Genomic DNA, 23460 nt, shown 5'->3' with positions numbered 1-23460 from the left:
CACAGAGGCTTTAATTTTATTGCTACTCCTATTATTAATATTTACTTAACAAAATTTTAAAATTATTATAAAAAATTTTATGAAAATAAAAACAATTAAAATTGCAAAAGAATGAAACAAGTGAAAGAAATAAATAGTATGTGTTAAGAGAGACTAGGTTAGCTAGAAAAAAATGTATATAAAAGTTGATTTGTGTGATTAGAGGCGAATTTGAGAATAATTTAATTCTTTAAGATTTATATTCATAGTCAAAATATTGGATTTGAATATCTACTCTTACGTATTATTATACCGAAAAGAAAAGAAAAATACTTTGATAGAACTAAAAAAAATGTAGAATTATGTGTTTAAAACTTAAAAGAAAGTATTATATTTTTAATTTTTTTTTTTTTGGGGGTATTGTAGATAGAGGCGGTCTAGATATACCTCATTGCTAGGAATCCATGGATGGTTGCAATGTGCATTTACTGAAGTGTTGTCCCATTGTGGCCATTTTGGAGGATAAGTGAATGAGTGTCAGAATTTTATGGGCTATCTATAGACCTTCCCAATATTTAAATGGATGATGTCACCCACCGCCCATCCCATCCCAATATTAATTATTAATTAAAATACACCAAAACCTGTACGTTTTGGGTACGACCAACTAAATATAAACTCTCTATACCAGTCTCTTCTATTTGTCACGTGAGTTTAGTTCGGTTAAGACATCTAAAGTATTCTTATAAAGTTAGAGGTTCCATCTCCCATCTCTACAATTATTGTATTAAAAAATATATATATGTGCACACTGATCTTTTTCCTTCAATTTTCACACTCATTTTTAATTCTAATACTAAAAAAACTCTAATATGTTTAATTTCAAAAGAAAAAAAAAAGAAATGCTTCCTAGAGTCAATTTTCATTTTTTCTATTTTTAAAATTAGTCTAAAATTAGTCGAATACCAACATTTTTTTAGTACAATATGTTGAGATGAGAATTCAAACTCATGATTTTTGGTTGGAGAGAGATACTTTTAAGGGATAATTGCAATAGATGGTTCAAAATGGAGGAGGAGGGTATTTACCGTCCTTTCATGAGGGGAAAAAAAAATAGTCTAGATTGATGTAAAAATGGGTGAAATTGTAGATTTATCTCTACAATATTAAAAAATATGCCAAATAATAGACCACAAGAGGACAAGGTGTCCTTGAAAGATGGCTACGGAACATGTACTTCATCAATTTAATACTAAGCAAAATAACTTGTTCATTATTAAATTATTTGAACACATTGTCTTTGATTTCTTTCTTCATAAATAAGTCCACGTATGCGAATCCTTTTATAAAAAGAAAACAATTGAAAAAATGTGCTTTTACAGTATTTTGAAAGACTTTTTAGTGCTATCCCACTTTGTGTGTTTCTCACGTACCCTTTAATGAAATGGTTGATATCTTTTTAAGGAAGAAAAAAAAAATTTAGAATCATCGAATGTGTTTGACTGGAAAGTAAAAGAATATATTTGGAGGACTTTTTTTTTTAACTCAAATTGAATTGTCATTTAAACACTTTTACTAAAATTCCTTAAGATTATAAAAATTATAGTTGTGAATGGATCTTTTCCTGCATCAAAAAGATGAAGGGTCTAACAAAAAATTATAAACTTAAAAAGAAACATGATTAAAAATTTGACGTGGAAAAGATCAAAGTAACCATCATTCCACATATATAAAGTATAAGGTAGGCAAAGAGTAATTTTAATATAAACTCTGGGAATTATCATGTTTTAGTGGATGTTATATCAATTGGATGAAAATAAATGGTGGGAAGTGATTAAGGGTGTATTTGAGAGTGATGATAAAATAAATGATTTGAAAAAAGAGAGAGATTTAAAATATAATTAACTTTTCAAAATCACCCGTTTGATACTTAAAAATCAATTTAAGCTGATTTTAGATTTTTTTAAAATCAATTTTTGTAATTTAACAAACTATAGAAAGGTGAGAGTAAGTAACCCTAAATTAGTTTGCGGGGTTAAGCTTAAGCAATTAAGCAATTAGGGTGGGGTTTGAAGAGTGATTTTTTAGAATATCCAATTGAAGCGGGCGGGCAGGGGCAGGGGCAGGCATATGATTTTCCAAATCCTAGTGTTCCGCACCGCAATCCTATACTCCATGGAGGCATGTTTGCTGCATCTTTTCAAGATTCTAATTTTTCTCATACCTTTCCGAAGCAAGCTATATGATGATATCATCCAGAGTTTAAATTTCAGTGCCAAGCTTACAGGCCTACCTAGGGTCCTTTCTTTATTCAGTTTCACGTTCACCCAACCCAACACCGATTATCAGTTTAATTAAGTCGCTTTTCTTTCTTAATTATTATGTTAAACCCGCTACAATACACAAATGGGCCGCTGGATTGATCCGTGATATATAAAGTGGAATCTAGACTTTTTGCGGACAACACACACAAATTAGATTACGCGGCTTGATTAATTAAAGAGAGAAAAAGGTAAAAATAAAGCTAGGGGAGGGGCATTTTGTAATTAGGCTTTTGGTTAGGTTGGAGGGTCAAAGATTCCGGATCCAATTAATTAGAAGTAATTAATGAGATGATGATGGTGCGGTAGATTCATAATATAATTCAGATATATGTTGAGGGTTCAGATAATTATTAATCAGATTGTAATGTGTTTTTTTGACAGTGGACGGAAAGGGCTCGGATTCCCCACTGGCACTGGCACTGGCACTGACTTAGATTCCAAACACAGTGGCCAGTGGCCAGTGGCCGGCCGTCAGCTGCCTGCTTATAATTATTAACACACTTTAATTAATTCTTGCACCTGGACCCAACAATGGTAAAATTCCTTCTTTTTAGCTTAAAGCTGCCGCCTTAATTAACCTACAAAACCTTCAACCTTTTTTGTAGCTGCCGTCAATTTGTCTACTTAGTGCCGTGCCTTTGGACCCTGGGATTTCCTTCTCACCTTCAATTATTCCTTTTCTTTTTCTTTTCTTAATTAACTTACACCCTACCATCAGTTTCGTTTCGGCTCACTGTTTTCTCAATTACCACCTTTTTATTTTATCCAACGTAGCCCTACCTAATTTCTTACTCAAATCTTCTCTATTCTTTACACATAATTTATGTATTTCAATTATACAAGATTTCAACTCACAAAAGTAGGGTTCCCTACAAAAGTAATCATTTTGATATTTTGTTCAAAAATAATTTTATAATCTTAATCTTGATCAATCATTTTAGTATCAAAATTAAATAGTTCTAAAAAAACCTGATTTCTTTTTCTTCTCTTTATTATTAGAATTGAATAACGAAATTACAAGGAAACAAATTCATCTGAGAGCGTTTGTGTAATATTGTGATTTTTTATATATAGAAAAATAAAAAAGATAAAAGAGATAATAGTTCTTCAATTCACCCAGACAACTTTATTTGTTTCGGAAAATGCGTCTAAATTAGAAGCAATTCATTGCCGAAGCTTTTTTTAGCAAACCTGATGATTTTATTGGGACAAAATAGTTTATCAATGAAGCTCGCCTATATCTATATTTGGAAAACCACAAATTACACGCATTGGGTGTATATATATAAATTTATCACCAGCGGGGTAATATTCCGAGAGCAAAAATTTTCATTTTCATCCATATTTTTATAATTAAAACCTCATCTAATATTATATCGTGACGAGGAAGTAATATTTAGATGGCCTCCTTAGATATTATAAGAATTAGCCCATTATTATAATGTGTACTATTTCTCCTTCCGATGGCACAGTGGTAATAGATTTGAGTTATTTTAATTCCAACCTTCCAGGTTCAAGTCGTGCACAAATCACAATTATTGTTCTATCCAAAAAAGAGTCTCGATTATAAGTATCCATACGATTTTGATTTTATGATTAGTATCCATGATTAGTATCCAAGTTCTGATGATCTCAAATTGTTCCTCTTGCATTGAGCTACATATAAATCCAATGCTGGTTCAAATTGTTATACATACTTAATGAAGGTGGTACCTCTTTCTCACAAAAAAAAAAAAAAAAGAAATAGTAACAACATAAAAAAAATCAAAGATTATAAACACTACACTATATTATAAATTAATTTTATACAAATATAAGTTACAAAAATTCAATTTTACAAAAATCAATTGGAACACAGTTACAGTGGTTGAAGCAGCATATCTACTTCATCTTTGTTGAAATAATTCAGGGCATGTTTTTAGATTCTAAGATGAGAATGAGTTCAAATCACATGATGACTACTTACTTTAATAATTAATTTTTATGTGTTTTCTGACACCAAATGTTGTAGGAGAGATGACTGTCTCATGAGATTAGTCGAGGTACAACTAAGTTGGTCAAGACACTCACGGGAAAAAAGCGTGTCCTATACTCCACCCTATAATTTATTCCTTTTCAAGAATATTATTAAGAAAAATATATATGTGAGAAAAGAAAGAATATTCGTTACAAATATACTCGGACATTACTTAATTCTAGGTAGGAAGAAGGATCATTCTGAATGACCCCTAGGTAGGCCACATGTCAAAATTGAGCCATATTTGTAAGGGTATTTTGTTTTTTTTACTTTCTACTTACATATATTATGTGATTCATAAATAGAAAATCTTTTGTCGCACATATTGAGTGTACGAACACTGATAAATACATGGCAAATAAATTATTATTATTATTATTTTGAATGTAATAAGCTGTAAATAAATTCCCATTAAATTAATACAATTGTGAAGATATAGTGAATTTAATTAATTTATGTATAAGAAAGGTGTATAAATTCCGAAACCTTTGGGACGTTGGACATTGGATATTTAAGTGAAAAGTAGGCAGGGCGCAGTTTTGTTTGTTTTTCCTTTTGTAGGGTGCAGGGAGAATAATGAACTCAGCTCCAAAAAAGTATAAGAATAAAGGGTTTATTAATTTTGAATAAAACTAAAAAGTTAGAGTACAAACTACAAAGAAAACAAACATAGAGAGAGGGCGCCATGGCTCCGCCTCTGGGTTTGCTCGCCTCTCTTGACTTGACTTGACTATGGGTACAAGTTAACAACAAACCACAGAACACAAACACAAACCCAAACCCAAACCCAAACCCAAACCCAAATATCTACTACGTACTCTAAATTAATAAGTTAATTGATGACCATAAACTAATTACTGAACTAACTAAACTTACCCCGGCCCCCACCACTAGTCGACACCGTACCAATCACAGTAAAAACTATTAATTAGCCTAAGCCTTGACAATAATATCGGCGGGGGCGGCGGGTTCTAATTTCTTTTCGCTCTTCTTTTGGATGTTGTCGATAACTGCTTCCACCACAGCGTCCACCACCTCCACATTTGGGTGAAGAACGCCCACGCCCACAGGGCTCAGTTCAGTGCACACCATCGTCCCCAACTTCACGACGTCGATTATGTGTTCCGACAGTTCGTGAAGCTTTGGCGCCTCTTCTGCACCTGCCGCCGCCGCCTTCGTCTTATTACTGCTTAATTTCTTCCCGGCATTCTTGTATATCACGTACATGATCATCTGGATTATGCCAAACACGAACCCTACCACGTTCGGCAGCTGCAGGTGTACCGCATTCCAAATTCATTCATTATTAACCACTAATAATCTAGCTAATTAAGAAGAAGAAGAATATATAGTTGTTTTATAAATTTGTTACGTACCGCAATGTAATAGTCTTTGAGAAGAAGGCCGTAAAAGAACCACATGACTGCATTGAGAGTGAGAAAGAACGACAATGCAAAAGGCATGTACTCCACGCTCTTAGTCCTTATCACTTTACTCTGCATATGAAAATTGAATAATAAGGAATTAATTGATTAATTAATCTAAGAAGGAAGAAGGAAATAAATCAGGTGGAACGTGGTACGTTGTTTACCATGATGAAAAGGGGTGCGGCGAACACACTGAGATTAAACACCAAGCATATCCAACCAAGAACCTGGAGACGCTTCTCTCCTTTGGCTAAAGCAAGAGTCAAACCCAGCATCAACCCGAACCCCAAAACATTCAACAACACTAGCAGCTTCGCCGTTTGGAACTGGAATAACCATTCAATCATTTATTAATTATTAACTAATTATCATTTATTCATTAATTTCAATCAAATTGCTCGCACTTACCCTTGACTTTCGCGGCGCGTAATACAGAAATAGAAGGATGTAAAGGGTCTCAATCACACACCCAAAGGAGTTGATGGTAATAAGAAAGGTGGCCTTTGTCTTGAGAAGGGCGTAGTAAATCCAAAGCATGGCGCTGAACAGTGCAACCACATAAGGTAAGGCCTGATACCCTTCCGCCGATTTTTTCTTGTATATCTTGTAAAACGTTGGCCTGCGCAACCATGAAAAATATTAAATAAATATATATATATATATTTGGATCATATCCAATTCAGTAATTAAGCTGGTACGGTGTAACTGCTTACAGTGGAGCTAGGAAGACCATAAAGGAGATAACATTCCCTGCACACAAGGAATATACATGTATATGAGTTCGCTCAAAATCATCGTCCTAGCTCATATATATATCCGGCCTCCATACAAATATACATGGTGCATTGTGCATTGTGCATTGTGCATGTATATGATAAGCATAAACACAAACGAAGAAACGGCCGGGGCCGGATGTACTGTCACGTACAACAACGTAACACGCTATGCATAATGCATGGGAGGGAAGGAGAGGATGGACAGGTACCTAAAAGGCCAAATACAAAAGCCAGAGTGTCGGGACTAATGGCCATCGCTTTGCTTTGTAAGAGCTTGCTAGCTCTCAAGAGAAGGGATTGGAAGCAAGCTTAGGAGTGGTAGCGCTGAGCTATTTTAACTTGCACTGCACTGAAAATAATGTGCGAAGGAGACGCATTTATAGTGCACCCAACTCTCAACTTGGCGTCCCCCTCTCTCTCACAACCAACCAACAATAAAATGTGACGCAGCAGCACCCGCACCCGCACCTGCACCCTAACTTTTCTTTTTCTTTTTTTAAACTTTCCAGTTGTTCAATTCATCCAATATACCTCAACCTGGGGCTCGGGATTATCTACGCCGATGGTTATATATTTGTGAGTACAAAGTAGAATTAATTAGCTAGGTAGAGCGTCGGGGTACATCCACAAATACCAGTTGAGGCCCCCACCGGGCTTCTTTATGATGTGTCACCCACCATATTCTTTTAAGCCCTCCAACTCATACTTTTACTTCCTCATACCACTTGGAAACTAAAATCCCTCCAGTACACTACAACCGGCCTCACGCTGCTCTTTGTCTTAATTGATTACAGCCCATCCAGTTATCACTTATTCTAAATTTGGAGATATAAGCTACAAATATGGGTGGATTTAGCATACATGTGCCAATTTTATTGATGCTTTGACCAATGAATTGCATTAATTAATGGTTTGGTTTTGCATTTTGGAAAGATAAATTTGTAGATAACACACACTCAAATCCGGAAAGTTTGCCGATAATGTGTGTGTAGAGCACTAGCGGAGATGAGAGTGGGTGAGAAGCAAAGTATGAATTGGTGGGACTTGGGAATTGAAGTAGGCATTTTTTTCGATTCAGTTGTGATTGGGAATTATTTAACATGCACCAGTCTGAAAAGATTGGTGGGTACTGGGTAAGGTAATATGAATTGGTGATGATCGATCTTGCCGGAACTCATTCTTCGCTTCAAATAGTATTTAAAAATAGGAATTAGAAGAATAGGCAAGTTGGGCAAGTTGGGTTGGGCAATCGCATCTTTGATGGATCCCAAGTTGAAGAATGGTATGGAGAGACTGAGATTCCACTCCCACGCACGCAGATGCAGATGCAGAGGCAGAGGGCAGAGATACGGCTTTTGATGTGTAATCGCACTGAAATTAATTGAAATATCCCCATCGCCCATCACATATCGTAGCCCGATCAGACGGTCCAAAACCACACATGCCATTCCCAGCTTAATTCCCTTCACCATCTCCTCTCCTACAATAATAATATGCTGCCCTCTCTTTCCCAATCCGTAACTATATACTTCAGTTGACTTCGTAGCTCACACATTATTCCCCCATCCACACACACATTTATATTTCTTCTCACGTGCCACACTCCCCTCCGCCTCCTTATCTCTTCATTTTCCCAAATTAAGTAATTTAACAACATAAAACACGTCATTCATTTATTACAATAATACACACACACTTCTCCCACTCAACTTCCATATATCCTTTCCTTAATTATATAAATATTAACATCCCCCCCTCCAACTCCTTATTCCTTAATTAATGCACATTCATTCTTAATCACACTATTTAATTTCCATCCATATTTTCCTTCATCTCATCAACCCTAATATTACTACTAAAGATTTAATTCCGAGAAATTTGTGCTATATTTGAAAACTTTAAGAAATAGGTGTCATTAATTAATTATAGAATACAATTGAAAGAGAGGGGTGCGTTGCATGCAAGTGTAAGTAATGTACAAAATTGTGAGCGAGGTGGATGTCACAATTCATAATGCTTGCTTGCTGTTGTGGGAGGTGTGTGTATCCGAAGCCAAACCAAAGAATGTGAACCACACGATTTTGTTTGTTCATGATTTATTTTGTGTTTAATTAGTAAAGAATTAAATGAATCAAACATGTACATAGTGATAATGAAATTAAAGTGAGGATTACCAGAGATTTGGTGTTCAAATAGGGAAATAGGATGAGTTTGGCAAAATGCAAATTCAAATTCCAAAAACAAGCATCATTGCCAAATTGTTTTGTAATGGAATTTGGAAGTTCCAATTACGGGAAATTGATTTGGCATATAAACACTCACGGATGGATATACAACTAGCTAGGCTACCACTTCTAATTAACGTATTACTCAATCATATTGCCCTTTCGCTCAGCTAACACAACAAAATTAGTTAAATGGGTCCTACCACATCCAAATTAACCAAGTTTTAACTAAATTTATTGTTTTTTTATTTTTTGGTGATATAGTGCGTGACCAATTTCAATTATTCTCCTACGGCCGAGACCTCCAAAAAAAAAAGTTAAAGATGAAAAGGCAACAGTTGGTGGAAACCATAACTATAGGTAGTAACTAGCATATTACTCAAAAACTAACTAGTATATAAGGAATCATGGCTTTTTTTTTTTTTTTTTTGCCCTTGGTAAACACAGTGTACTTTATCATTATAAATAAATAAAAATCATTGGCTAGGTGGTCTTAATTGTTTGAAGATCAGATGGTATTCTAGTCATTTAATTTGATAAAAAGGTGATAGTGATACGCTCAATAAACATTAAAATGAAGACTTTTTTTACCAATTATTTTGGAGAGGGATTGTGTATTGAAATTACCAATTAGGGGGAGAACGCTGAGAAGAACCAGCTTACCGCTTACGTAGGTACCCCATTCTATTACCCCTGGCTTTTGACTGCTGAATTGATTATTGACTTTTTTTTTTTTTTATGAAAAGTGAATTTATTATTGATTGGACTTTAGTTTTGGGTAAGGAAAATTTTAATTCGCCAAAGAGATTTCATATATGATATATCCCACTTTTGATTATATACAAATATTAAATCGCATCCCGTACGAGATTAGTGGAAACTTTAATTAAACGATCGATCATCAACATATGATGATAATCAAATAATTAATATTATGTAACATTTACTCCCTACCAAGGCCAGAGCATGGGCATCTTTAAGCTTAATGAAGATGTTTGGACAAGGGCAGTATTATTCTGTTATATATAGAAATTTAGGCAGGCAATATGAATTATATTAAAATGTTTGACTTTTTGAAATTATATAGTTGTTTAAGGCCTTGGGTCTATTTGTTTCTCTAAATATTTTCAAACCTATCTATTCTTTTTATTTTTTTTCGAAAATAACTCCACAATTTCAAAAAGTTCATTAAATTTTTGATAGAGAGGGAAATGAGACTAGTTAGTTTTTATTTGTCATATTTTGACTACTATTGAAAATTGACCTGTCATTATCTTTTAAAGAATGATATGTTGTTTTTGTATTTCTCTCCTAATTGTTAAATATGGAAGAAAAATAATATTACATACAGAGAGATGAGCAAAGGGTAGAGATGTTATTATATATATGGTACATGAATTTGATATGGGACATGGAGCCTCTCCGAAGGTTACGACGTAGAGATAGAGTTGTAAAATTAAAATGACTAGTTTTAGTTATATAATTTATATTACATAAACATTAAACATTAGAGATTAAAGAGAAGAGATAGCGGTGGAGAGGAGGGGATTGGAGGTATTCAAGCCTGACAATTGAGGATGGGTGGGCCGCGGGGGATGTCCATGCAGTATTTCTCATTGGGATCGACTGCAACTGCAACTGCGTCCCCTTCCCCACGCCCACCGTCCGATTCATTTTGAGGTGGAGGAGCGGCCTGCATTTGGAGCTCAGTAGCAGCGTCGCCCGCCGTTGTAGCAGTAATGTCGCCTTTGTGTTCTGGAAGCTTTAGCTCTTCTGGAATACCTGCAGGCTTCGCGTTTCTGTAGATGCCGTACAGTATCATCTGGGCCATTCCGAAGGTGAACCCCAACGTGTTTGGAAGCTGCAGGTTATTGTCAATTATATTATATATTTGGAAATATGAACTTTAATTGATTGAATTAATTAATCACAATTATATATATATATATATATATATATATATATATATATATATATATACCGCGACGAAGAAATCCTTGAGGAGCAAGCCATATAAGAGCCACATAACGGCACTGAGTGTGAGAAAGAAGGAGAGAGAAAAGGGCATGAACTCCACGCTCTTGGTGCGAATAACCGTCCTCTGCAAAAATAACAGAGAAGAGAAGAGCAGAGCAGAGCAGAGCGTTAATAAGCAAATTAAGTAATCTTTCTGATTGAGATGTAGAGATAGCGGGAGAGGCAGAGGCACACACCATTATGCTGAGAGGCGCAGCAAAAACACTGACGGACAGGCCTCCACAGACGAACCCAATCACTCTGGCTCGGTAGTGTGGCTTCACCAAAAATTGGGTGACCAAAAGAATGGAGCAGAATCCGACAACGTCCAACAGAAGAACAAAGCGCACCGTGAAAATCCGAGCCTTCTTGGGAGCGTACGCAATGTACAAAGCGATGTAAAGAGTCTCAATGAAACACCCGAATGAGTTGATGGTCATCAGGAAGAACTCGTCCGCGTTCAGCGTGGAGTAGTATATCAGTAGCATTGCACTGAACAGCGCAACCACGTACGGAATTGATTGGAATCCTTCCGTTGATTTCTTTCTGCACACCCTTATAAATGTAGGCCTGCACCACACCACACCCACATCATCAACATCTCTAATTAATATAATCACAATTCAACCCACTTAATCGATTACTACTTACACTGGGGCCAGAAAAACGATGAACGAGAAAATGTTGCCTACAAAAACGAACAACAACAACATCATCAACATCAACATCAACATCTCATCACTGATTTCATGTAATAATATATATATTACATATAACTGCATGTTACTGGATCATCCACATACATCAACATTATTATATACACGTACCTAGGAGACCAAACGCAAAAATCCAGGGATTGTGATTCACAAAATTAAGAGCCATTCTACTTGTTAGCCACTCGAAAACCCAAATGGGATTTTGAAGGAGCAAGCTAAGATATGTGAATGGAGAAATTATGTATCTCTCTATTCAATCTCAAGCCTTGCTGCACCTCAACGTAACGAGGACTCATATTTATAGTGCTACTAAATATTCTTCCCATGTCATATTTGTTTGTTATGTGGCCGGTTTATTAACTTTAATTTTTAAAGTGGAAATGGAAACTACATTTTTAAGATATCCTTGCGCTAAAGCCTTCCTACCCAAAACCCACTTCACTTTTTATATGTAACTCCATCGCAATTAATTAAGTTTGTTTCACTCTTTATTACTCCTTTTGCTTCTCTCCACCCATTTGGCAGCTGCCCAAACCCCTCACCACAAAGGCCCACCAGGCGGCCCAATTTGACACTTACATAGATCATACATGGGGGCGTGCATGCAGATGCAGAATGTATATATCAAATCAAGTCAATTATTTAATATTTAATATGTTATATTTATGTTTTGCTGGTAGTGAATTTATACAGTTATTGCGCTCTATCTTTGTGGTTGTAGCTTTTGGAACTCACGCGTGAACGGGGAATTCAAAATCTCCTCTCGGGGCAGCTGTCACCTTTTAAACTGATGAAAACTATATGAATCCGACCGCACAAACATTATAACAATACTAATTAATAAGATTACAATATATTTTATAAGTTTAAATTTAAAGGAAGAAAGCAAGAGATAATTATAAGTTGATTAGTCTTAGTCTTCTTGATTCGTTGGATATGGCAGGTGTATAGTTCACAAACGATTACACCTGAAAAGATAAGATTTTGTATTTCTTCTGTTTCGGGATTCCAATTTATAAACATTAGCTACCTTAATTTACTGGAATATAATAATCACCACTACTCACTAAATGCAATAAACTATATCGGAAGCGGAACAAGATATTCATCGGGTGATTTCGTATGCAACTTTAATCTCTGTGTTTTTTTCCCAGTGGTCCAAAGACGGGTACCTATTAATATTATTGTGTTTTTTTCTCTCTCTCTCTCTCTCTCTCTCTCTCTTTCAGCTATCAAGACTATTATTGTTATTATTATGTTGAAGGTCGATACAATGACGAATAACCCCCAACATATTTGCACAAGAACACAACTTGACTCGCCCCTTATTTTCTGATGGTACGTTTCATTCTAGTTTGGTTTATTTATATTTAAAAAGTGTGGATTCCACTAATATCGTTTACCCAATAGAAATAAACCATAATAGATAGTATACGTGAATTCCTACTTATACTTTGTACTAATAACAGATTGTTATCATTAATTTCTTAGTTTACGAACTCAGAAATGGATATATTCGGTTTCCGTGTTTGATTAGATAAGAGAATTGACATTTGGAATGTTTGACAGAAGAGACTCAAAATGGGAGATATGCTCTGGTGAACAACCCCATACGCAATTCCTTTAAGCTCTGCACATCTAAATGCTAATCCCTCTTTATTACTTGATATTCATCTCTCCTCTTTCCTGACCTTTTCCCTTTTCATTATTAAAACCTCGTCGTGGGTTGGTGTTCTTCTACTAATCAAATTTCAATCTGTCATTATCAGATCAATTGGAAGCTGATATAGTGGGAATCGGGTAAACTGGAAAAAAAGTGGGAACGCCAATGAGGATAACCTTCGAGGCCAAGAAAATTGTATAAAGTTTACATCTTTTGTTTTTTTAAAAAGTAGAACTACATAAACTAAATGGTTATAATTACACAAATAACTACCCAATGTCAAAACGAGCATGAATAAAACATGCTCCACCCATATCCAAAGCTCCTTTTATTGGTCTTCAACTATAACCCTTTAGAGGATAAAGACGGTTAAAAGTTAAAGAGGATGAGCATTTAAATCTTGATAGTAAAAATTATTCGCATTGTGCACTGTGACGCGTCATCAACTAAGGCCCTGAAAAAGGTCCCACCGTAAAATAGAATTCAGACTCACAGGCGGCGCTCCACAATGAGTTGAGTTGAGCCCCTCCCCTTGAGAATTCGAGCAAAATACATTGTCTTGTAATTGGAAAATCAAGCCTCCCGTTGAGCTGCATCAACTAACTGTTTTGGAACCGTTTCATAATGATGATGCTCATATCCATATAGCGTTGGGCGCAGTTTGATAGACAGTTGGATTCCCTGGAGCTGAACTTACTCCCTGGCGAACCAGTGATACACTTTGTCCCAGCACACACTGGTAAGCTTTGCCACCATCTCAGCAACCATAGCTCTTTTCTTCTCTTCCTGTGTAACAAAATGACCAAATAGTTTACCAAAAGCATTAAGGTTTCCGACACTACTATCTCAATCTCATCCCGCTATATATCTAACTCTTGGGAAAGGGATTAAATTCAGTAGTGAAGAAAGCTGGAAGTTGTGTAGTTTAAGGACAGGCAACACAGATCTAGTAGTCAACTAACTGCCCCCTATGATTGGTTAAATTAATAAAACATAATTTCAATGATACTTAATTATGATGATTGAACAGTTTTAACAACACATCAAATTTAACATCCAAATTCAGAAAAACAAAGATCTTTTCAGTGATGTGAAACCCATAGAATTCCATACTCTACTATTACTTGTATGGCTTTTGATCTCAGTGGATATCATTATACAGAAAAATGTTTCTTTCTGTGTTTCTTGAAAAAGTAAACAGCAAGAGTTTCGACATTCACATATTCTTTCCAGATTTGGATATATTAATATTTCATACAGCAGTACAATTATCAATGGCATCACTGAAGTCTTAAGACCAAATTCACACCTTCAAAGTTCACCTTGGAACAGAGTAAGAAGTTGCTTCTACAATCTCGAGTTCAAATTCTTCAATATGGAATGTAATTAAAATACGTTTCTCCTATAATCAGGATGCATAGCTTAAGACCTGTCTTTTGAAATGGGCCCATATAAACCTCTGTTTCAAGCACTCTGCTCATTGATTCTACAAAATAGTTACTTGCAAAAGTATTTCATCGTATCCTATTTGGCACAAAATAGCATGTAAATAAATAACAGAGCTGTCAATCCCTAATAAATTAGAAACCGAAGAAATAAATATGACTCGTCAAATTCACCATCCTCGGATATTCTACGAGCTAATTAGGGGATGGATATAATAGACGATAAAGTCGAAAAAGCAACCAAAAAAGAAAAAGAAAAATACAAGTCCTCTATATTCGGATTGTAAGTTGTAACAAAAACGTGAAATAATTAAACACCAAGAATTGAGGTACTTTTTGTGGTCTCAGCTCTCATCCGGAAGGAATCAGAGGGTAGAAGTGACAATCTAAAAAGAAAGAAAAGGATAGCCAACTCACATTGATGAAACTCATCAGTTCCGGGGAAGTAAGAGACGAGGAATCCATGGAAAGTTAGGAAGGTTGATGATACGAATCCATTTGTGACCAATTACATATATCAAAGGAGCAATTATTACAAGAAAGGCAAGGAAGATTCAAGAGGCTTTCACACTGCACCTTCAAAAGCTTGTTAATGCACAAGAACCAACAAAGAGTTTTGAGCCCGAATTTATTCATAATGTTACTTAAATGAGTCAAGAAGAGAATTGAGCAAAGATGGCACGGGAAAAGTTGTCTATTTTGAGAGATGGCATGGAGGACAAAAAAAGTGTGCAGATTCGTGAACAGGTGCCTTTGCAGATTGCACCTCTTTGGAGTTTGTGAAGTCAAAAGTTGTCAAACCATATCCAAATGTGAAGCGCCTCCTACAGCACATAGATAAGACCATTTGAAGCATGACTACGTTTTCTGATCCGCATTTAAGTGTCTAGAATGATGTGCAATCAAGTTTTAATTTGCATGTCTTATTTTCTACAATTTGCATTAAGTAGTATTTTGAAAAAACTTTTGGTGTTCTTATGTTGAACGACCATTTGGCCTATTTAAAGGCTTGTAATGCTCTTGTTATGGAGAACTTAAGATTAAAACATATTGAAATTCAAGAACTTTTGTTCCTTAACACTTTTGGTGTTGCTTCTTTCAAATCTTGCTTTAGGTTTGATGTTAAACCGATTCATTGGATTAGTCTCGATCAAGCTAATTCTGGAGTGAGTCGTCTTAGGATCTAGGAGTGTCTATCGTAGATTCTAAGTCCGATCTAAGAGTGATTCATCTTCTAACCTTACTCTTGGTTGGAATCATTCGGTAAGTTAGTCGTTTTTGTGAATGTTTGCAAGGATCCTAGAAGGACCTCTAGCTTTGTAAACACGAGCAACCTTGGTGCTTATCATTTGGTATCAGAGAATTGGTCGACATCCTTTGGCCGGCTCTAGAGGTGAAATATCTTTACTTTGTCTAATTTTATATTCTGTCATTTTTTCTTTTTTCGAAAGTAGTTCTTACAAAGTGTAACAAGACATACTACAACTTGCCTTGAAATTCTTGTATTTTTGCTCTCGGATTATTAGCAAAGAAAAAAAAAATAGAAGCAAAAGAGGAAAAAAAAACAGAAGCAAAAGAAACAAAAATCAGTAGCAAAAGAAAGAAAACAGTAGCACAAAAAAAAAAGCATTCGAAGATCCGAGGCACATGAAAAGTTCTTTTCATTATGTTGTGTTTTGTTTAAATTATCAAGTTTTTTTATCCTAAGATTGAGTTGCTGTAGTCTTAGTTTGTGAGAGTTGATCATTGAATTAGTTATATCAAGCTTTAAGCAAGATTGCACCAAAATTTAAGCCAACCCTTACATCTTTGACCTAGTACCAAAAGCCTACCCTCGAGTGATAAACACGAGTGTCCTTGAGTGAAATCCTAGTGAGAGGAGTGGAAAGGTCCTTATTTTGTTATTTTATTTTTCTAACAAAATGTCACAGGGAGTACCGCAAGATCCTACTATGGCCATTCTTCAATCAATTCAAGGTATGGTGGAAATGATGAGGGAAGATAGGCAGGAAAGAAGGGTGCAACAACGAAGAGAAGAACGAGTCTTACAGGAAGATGAAGGTATGTTTGACTTCGATGTACAAAAAGAACAAGTTGGGAGTAGAGGAAGGAATAACTTTGCCAACATTATGCAACCGAGGAGATGGGAAAGAGTAAATGAAAAGAGAGATGGTGGAGCTAAACTCAAAATTCCACCATTTAGTGGAACGGCGGACCCCGATGCTTACTTGCGATGGGAAAGGAAGATAGAACGTGTATTTCATTGCTCTACATATAGTGAAAATAAGAAGATGAGACTTGTCATTGCCGAATTCATTAATCATGCTAATGAATGGTATCAACATCTCAAATCCGAGAAAAGAAGGAAAGATGAGGATCAAATAGAAACTTGGGAAAAACTCAAAGAAGGCATGAGAATGAGGTATACTCCCAAACATTATAAAAATGATTTGAAAACTAAACTGCAAGCTTTGAGGCAGGGAACAAAAAGTGTTGATGAGTATTATCAAGAGATGGTGATTTTAATGGAAAAAGCACACATTCGAGAAGAAGAGGAAGAAACCATGTCTAGATTCCTTGGAGGTTTGAATCTGGAAATTGTTCATCATATTGATAGAAATCCACCACCTTACTTGGAAGATATGTATCACCATGCTATCAAAATTGAAGATCAATTGAGGAAAGAAGAGGAGCATTCCAAATGGAATGAATTCATGCAACCAAAAGGGAAGTTTGGTGCTGCCAAAAGAGTGAAGGCCGAGAGCTCCAATGCCAAAAACAATGAAGTTCCAAAAGAGGTAAGGGAGAAGACTAATTCTCTTAAATGTTGGAAGTGCAAAAGGTTTGGACACATGAGCAAATAATGTGTCAATAAAGAAGTCATGGTAATAAGAAATGGTGTCATTGATTCAAATGATGGTTGTGAGAAATATGATGCAAAATTTGAGGAAGAATCTAAAGCACATGTTGATGAATTTATTAAACAAGATAGCAAACATTCTGATGTTGATGAAAGTGAGTTGAAAGAAAAGAGAGAAAGAGAAGAGTTAAGAGAAAGGAATTCAAAGGAGAAAGAAGAGGACAAGAGCAAGATCCAATCCATTTGCCAATATAAGCCAAATCTTATGACATTGTTGCATAAGGACCCTTACTATCAAGCTAACATACTTTATCCTAGTGTTTCTACTTTTCTAAGATTTTTGCAGGAAGTTCCAACTCTTCAAATCAAGTGTGGTCGAACACAAGTAACGATGGAAGCTATGATGGAGCCAACGAGAGTTATCCTATCATCTATTCATGATCCAAAGATTGTATTACAAGGTAAGTATAAAATAGATCTTGATTTTGAAGATACTAACTTGCTTCCTTATTGTGTAGGTAACCATGAACAAAAGAAACCTAAAGTGAAAGGCATTGTGGAAAAGTATTTGTCTAAGAAGTCGCATAAAGAATTCCATGGCCGAGAACGCAGAATTGTATGTTGGAGAATGCAAATGCAAAGTACCAAGTGGAGGAAAAATAAATCCGAGCACAATTTCAACAAACCAAGTGATTGGGTTTGGAAGCACTTTTGGAAGGAACGAAGAATTTGTCCAAGTCCAAACATAAGAAGACTAAGAAGGATGATATTACATGAAGACTTCAAGATTGCACTTCAAGGAAGTCAAAAAGTGGTGTTAACTCAAAGAAGGCAAACAAGAAAGGGCCATAGAAATTTTCAAGAAGAAAGAAGTGACATGTCCAACGAAGAAAATCATAAATCTTCAAGCTCCAATATACAACTCACAAGGTAAGGAACAAGTTGTTAAGGCTTATCATTGGACTAACTTGATTCGTTTTGATGAAGGAAATGAAACCTTGATTTGAGGACAAATCCTTTTAAAGAAAGGGGGGATGATACGAATCCATTTGTGACCAATTACATATATCAAAGGAGCAATTATTACAAGAAAGGCAAGGAAGATTCAAGAGGCTTTCACACTGCACCTTCAAAAGCTTGTTAATGCACAAGAACCAACAAAGAGTTTTGAGCCCGAATTTATTCATAATGTTACTTAAATGAGTCAAGAAGAGAATGGAGCAAAGATGGCACGGGAAAAGTTGTCTATTTTGTGAATGTTTGCAAGGATCCTAGAAGGACCTCTAGCTTTGTAAACACGAGCAACCTTGGTGCTTATCAGTTGATGACAAAACTTTGAATCTCTCAGTCGTGAGCGACTACAAAACCCTAACACCCCGGAGACGCGTCACGAGAAGATGAAAGTCCTCTAAGTTATGTTTTACCCTCTCCAAAAATTACATATTCTCGTTTTTTTTTTCTTATTAAGTTGTACTAAAAAAATTGTAAAAAAATATGTTAAATTAAATAGAAAAATGTGTGCACTATATTTGAACTTTTTTCACATTACCGTTAGCTGATATGTTTCTTTGGTTCATAGAGAGTTTCAAAATTTTGACTGACTTTTAGAAGAGAAGATGAAGAGATGTCAAATAAACTTATTATTTCTCAAACTTATCTTCCCACACTTATAATATAAACGTCGGTTTATCAATAATAAACAATAAAACAACTTTGAATGGTTGATTTCATTGTCAGTTCAAGTTTAGAATCTCATTCATTATTTAATGAATTTTTCTATTCTCGTACTAGGGAAAAAAAATAAGACTTTTTCTCTGATGAAATGAAAACTGGATTTCATGTAATAAGAGAGAAATTTTCCGATCCTTAGCTGGTAATGCCGTGACCACTGCTTATGTGTCGGCCAAATGATTGATTTGTTGGCATTAGTTTAGTCTTAAAAATATAAAAAATTCAAAATAATAATTATTAGTTCGTGTATAAAGGTAATTTAACATAAAATAATTCCTCTTTTTTGTTATATAATTTATACATTTTCGATTTGAAAACAGCTATCTCAAAAGAAAAAATAACAATGAATAGGCTGTTAAGATTTTATATTGATTAATGTCTGCTAGTTAACTAAAAGATATACTCTAGATTGCGTCGTTTCGATAGGATCAAAATCAGCTATTCGCCTTCGAAAGAACTCAAGGATGATGTTAGTCATGTCAAAACGCCAATTTTTCTCATTTCTAGAAAATGAAACGAAATGGACACAGTTGAATGCAAGTTTGAAAAAAGAAATATGGAGTACAATATAACATATAGAGTAGATTATAACCAACGATCTATAAAAATAGGTATTGGTACTCTTGGCTCCAATTCAATCCTCCACAAACAATGTATAATTACATCTATATGGATGATATTAGTGCTCACTTAATCCCAATATTGGACCATCCAATTCAAAGAGGAAAGAAATAACATCACCACCATGACTACTTTTTTTTTCATACCATTATCATCAAGATCAGATGTAAAACAGTTTGATTTATGGAATGGATCAACTTTCAAATTAGACCTTCTCCTTTCAGTTTGAAGAGATGATTGAAAGATAAATTCGAGCAAAATACATCGTCTTGTAATTGGAAAATCAAGCCTCCCGTTGAGCAGAATCAACTAACTGTTTTGGAACCGTTTCATAATGATGATGCTCATATCCATATAGCGTTGAGCGCAGTTTGATAGACAGTTGGATTCGCTGGAGCTGAACTTACTCCCTGGTGAACCAGTGATACACTTGTCCCAACACACACTGGTGAGCTTTGCCACCATCTCAGCAACCATAGCTCTTTGCTTCTCTTCCTGTGTAACAAAATGACCAAATAGTTTACCAAAAGCATTAAGGTTTCTGACACTACTATCTCAATCTCATCCAGCTATATATCTAACTCTTGGGAAAGGGATTAAATTCAGTAGTGAAGAAAGCTTTGTGTAGTTTAAGGGCAGGCAACACAGATCTAGTAGTCAACAAACTGCCCCCCATGACTGGTTAAATCAAAAAAACACAATTTCAATGATACTTAATTATGATGATTGAACAGTTTTAACAACACATCAAATTTAACATCCAAAAGAAACACAATAGTAACCTTAAATTCAGAAAAACAAAGATCTTTTCAGTGATGTGAAACCCATAGAATTCCATACTATACTATTACTTTACTTGTATGGCTTTTGATCTCAGTTGATATCATTATACAGAAAAATGTTTCTTTCTGTTTTCTTGAAAAAGTAAACAGCAAAAACTCAAGTTTTTCAAAATTCACATATTCTTTCCAGAATTGGATATATTAATATTCCATACAGCAGTACAATCATCAATGGCATCACTGAAGTCTCCAGACCAAAGTTACACCTTCAAAGTTCACCTTGGAACAGAGTAAGAAGTTGCTTCTACAACCTCGAGTTCAAATTCTTCAGTATAAAATGTAATTAAAATACGTTTGTCCTATAAACCTCCGTTTCAAGCACTCCGCCAGTTGATTCTACGAAATAGTTTCTTGCAGAAGTATTTCGTCCTACTATGCTATTTGGCACTAAATAGCACATAGATAAATAACAGAGCTGTCAGTCCCTAATAAATTACAAACCGCAGAAATAATCATGACTCATATCAAATTCACCATCCTCGGATATTCTATTCTACGAGCTAATTTTAAGGGATGGATATAATAGACGATAAAAAAATAGAAGTCGTCTATATTCGGATTTGAGCAAAGACATGCAATAATGAAACACCAAGAACTCAGATCTTTGTGATGCCTGATCGGGCCCGAATGAGAGAGTAGAAGTGACAATCTAAAAAGAAAAAACCGATAGTTAACTCACATTGATGAAATTCATCAGCTCCGGGGAGTTAAGAGACGAGGAATCCATGGAAAGTTAGGAAGGTTGATGACAAAACTTTAGGGTCGTGAATCTCTCAGCCGTGACCGACTAGAAAACCCTAACACCCCGGAGACCAGAAAATGAAAGAGAAAATGGCGAGTCTGGGCCGCACCAAACTTTTGATTTGGGCCGTCGAGCTGAGGAAGGGCCCAGTTAAAGCGAGCTGGGCTGTTTGTAAAAGAAACGGAATGGCCCATTATTGTAGACAGAGAGGAAGAGGCAACATCTTCACGAGGAAGAAAAGTAGCATTGGAAATTGACTTTTATAGGAACCTTTGAATGAAGTTTATTTTGGCCCCTTTTTCTGCTTTTCTTTGTGGAAAAAAATAAAATAGATGAGGAAATAAAGAACGATGTTATGTAACTTTGTGAGCCCAACTTTTAGAAATTGATAAACAAAATAAAGTTGGTGATGGAAAGAAGGGAGGTAGTTGATTTTATGGTGATTTACAAAGTCCCAATGGGAGCTTTATGTGTCATCTTCGCACAATCCACAGAAGTCGAACATCCAATCCCTCGCACTCACATGCAATCCATAATTAGAATAAATGATATATGACCAAAGTAAATTGAATGGTGATATTGTACTGTGCTGGGAGCAGTCGTCCTTCATAATGTCCATAGTGAGCTAGAGAGGTGAGTTGAGTAAAATTGAAAAAGGCAAGTAAGAGATGAGAGATCGGGGTTAATAATGAAGTGTTTTCTTAGAGTCAAAGTTAGATGGCTGCAGTGGGAGTGGGAGAAAGAAAGAAAATTAAAGTGGGATTCTCTTCTCTTTATGCGCGAAGGGAATTAAATCTGCATGTGTGTATATATATATATATATATATATATATAGTAAGTATAGGCCATAGGGTGAGTGAAGGGAAGGGCAATGCCAATGCGTGGTGATTGAGAGTAGTGAAATTAAATTAGGTAAGTAGAGGGAAATTAATTGTTGAATGGATAAGTTAGTGAGATTCGATGGAATTAGGGGATTGCCTCCGGGATTTCGTTTTGAGCCGACGGAACAAGAGCTGGTGTTCGAGTATCTAAAATGCAAGCTGCTGTCCTCCTCGTCTAGTTTGAACTTGTGTGCTTCCATAATTCCAGAGATATTGGATGTGTGCAACTTCGATCCTTGGGATATTCCAGTTCCAGGTGGGTATTAATTTGATTTTGATGTGTTTAATTATCCTATTTGGTATGTAATTATGAATTGTAATTAATTGTAGTACGTGTAGGTGGCGATGGGAATGAGGAAGAGATGAGATACTTGTTCAGCAAGAACCGAAATGGAAATGGAAATGGGAAGCGGAGCACTCCTAGCGGGTACTGGAAGCCCACGGGTCGGGATACCAAAATAGTAGCTTCTTCTTCGCCGTCCAATTCCAATTGGAGTAGTAATAAGAATAATAATAGTTACAGCAGCAGCAGCAGCAGCAGCACTAGTGTGGGGATTAAGAAGACTCTAGTTTTCTTCAGCACCAGCAAAGCTAAAGGTAAAACAAAGAGGATGAGGAGGACCCGAAGCCGGTGGGTAATGCATGAATATAGCCTCTTCCTCCCTACTCAAACTCAAATGGATCATACGGAGAATAATTGGGTTGTGTGCCGCATTTTCTGCAGCAACAACAACAACACCACCACCACCAATTATGAGTCGGATTTTATGATGATGGACCCAAATCACATGGATATGGAAGAGATTGATGATATGCATTATGGGCGGCGCCGTCCCTGCACTTCTACTACTGTTTCCTCCTCCTCCTCCTCCTCCTCATCCTCTTCTTACAATCCCCATCAATAATTCATCTATTCCACCCCAACGCCATTTCCATTGATCTCACTCCCACTCAAATGGCATCAATATCATTTCTCTAATTACTTTTCTTTTCTTTTTCTAATTATTCATGTCTCGCTTTTACTTTTTCCCATCATCAACTCATGGTTCGCCCTCAATTTTCTTATCAAACTTTCCTCTTCCTCTAATCTCTAATCTTCAACTTTCAACAATATTACATGCAAATCAATATACTCATCTTTTTACCTTCTCACATAAACAAATAATCCAACATAATATTTGTTTCTGCCACCATT

The 23460-nt window shown here is 35.7% G+C and overlaps 3 protein-coding genes and 1 pseudogene across 5 annotated transcripts; 1 reads left to right on the top strand and 3 right to left on the bottom strand.

Moving 5' to 3' along the window:
- Positions 1–4917: 4917 nt before the first annotated feature.
- Positions 4918–11760, bottom strand: LOC111007211 (bidirectional sugar transporter SWEET13). Its single transcript, XM_088125693.1, has 9 exons — positions 11592–11760; positions 11416–11452; positions 10962–11334; positions 10730–10849; positions 10407–10609; positions 6156–6366; positions 5912–6073; positions 5697–5816; positions 4918–5592 (listed from the first exon to the last, which is right to left on the bottom strand). Exons 1-9 carry the CDS (start codon positions 11644–11646, stop codon positions 5254–5256), a joined length of 1620 nt encoding a protein of 539 aa, XP_087981819.1. The 5' UTR covers positions 11647–11760; the 3' UTR covers positions 4918–5253.
- Positions 11761–13318: 1558 nt separating this feature from the next.
- Positions 13319–15259, bottom strand: LOC148210525 (mitochondrial import inner membrane translocase subunit TIM8-like; annotated as a pseudogene). The gene is made up of 2 exons (XR_015791820.1): positions 15006–15259; positions 13319–13929 (listed from the first exon to the last, which is right to left on the bottom strand). The product of XR_015791820.1 is annotated as a mitochondrial import inner membrane translocase subunit TIM8-like (transcript).
- Positions 15260–19779: 4520 nt separating this feature from the next.
- LOC111007226 (mitochondrial import inner membrane translocase subunit TIM8) lies at positions 19780–21477 on the bottom strand. The gene is made up of 2 exons (XM_022279515.2): positions 21322–21477; positions 19780–20295 (listed from the first exon to the last, which is right to left on the bottom strand). Exons 1-2 carry the CDS (start codon positions 21367–21369, stop codon positions 20110–20112), a joined length of 234 nt encoding a protein of 77 aa, XP_022135207.1. The 5' UTR covers positions 21370–21477; the 3' UTR covers positions 19780–20109.
- Positions 21478–21987: 510 nt separating this feature from the next.
- On the top strand, positions 21988–23335 carry LOC111007225 (NAC domain-containing protein 83). Of its 2 annotated transcripts, none has more exons than XM_022279513.2 (2): positions 21988–22521; positions 22596–23335. In XM_022279513.2, the coding sequence occupies exons 1-2, from the start codon at positions 22323–22325 to the stop codon at positions 23168–23170; spliced, it is 774 nt and encodes a 257-aa protein (XP_022135205.1). In that variant the 5' UTR covers positions 21988–22322; the 3' UTR covers positions 23171–23335. The 2 variants fall into 2 exon arrangements, with proteins under 2 accessions (XP_022135205.1, XP_022135206.1); XM_022279514.2 differs by having other exon boundaries at positions 21998–22521; positions 22605–23335.
- The last annotated feature ends 125 nt before the right edge of the window (positions 23336–23460 follow it).

Source organism: Momordica charantia, assembly GCF_013281855.1.
Source record: "Momordica charantia cultivar OHB3-1 chromosome 6 unlocalized genomic scaffold, Mcharantia_2.0 BLBB01000006.1, whole genome shotgun sequence".
In the NCBI taxonomy this organism is placed as follows: Eukaryota; Viridiplantae; Streptophyta; class Magnoliopsida; order Cucurbitales; family Cucurbitaceae; genus Momordica; species Momordica charantia.
This window is presented reverse-complemented; position numbering and strand designations above follow the sequence as displayed.

What these genes read in the sequence shown, in the direction of transcription:
- LOC111007226 (XM_022279515.2), bottom strand. Translation starts at nt 21,369, where the DNA reads ATGGATTCCTCGTCTCTTAACTCCCCGGAGCTGATGAATTTCATCAAT. An exon ending in AGCTGATGAATTTCATCAAT is followed by an intron (nt 20,296 to 21,321) that starts GTGAGTTAACTA and finishes TTTGTTACACAG; the next exon opens with GAAGAGAAGCAAAGAGCTAT.
- LOC111007211 (XM_088125693.1), bottom strand. Translation starts at nt 11,646, where the DNA reads ATGGCTCTTAATTTTGTGAATCACAATCCCTGGATTTTTGCGTTTGGT. An exon ending in ATCGTTTTTCTGGCCCCAGT is followed by an intron (nt 11,335 to 11,415) that starts GTAAGTAGTAAT and finishes GGTGTGGTGCAG; the next exon opens with GCCTACATTTATAAGGGTGT. An exon ending in CCGCACCCCTTTTCATCATG is followed by an intron (nt 5,817 to 5,911) that starts GTAAACAACGTA and finishes TTTCATATGCAG; the next exon opens with AGTAAAGTGATAAGGACTAA.
- LOC111007225 (XM_022279513.2), top strand. Translation starts at nt 22,323, where the DNA reads ATGGATAAGTTAGTGAGATTCGATGGAATTAGGGGATTGCCTCCGGGA. An exon ending in TTGGGATATTCCAGTTCCAG is followed by an intron (nt 22,522 to 22,595) that starts GTGGGTATTAAT and finishes AATTAATTGTAG; the next exon opens with TACGTGTAGGTGGCGATGGG.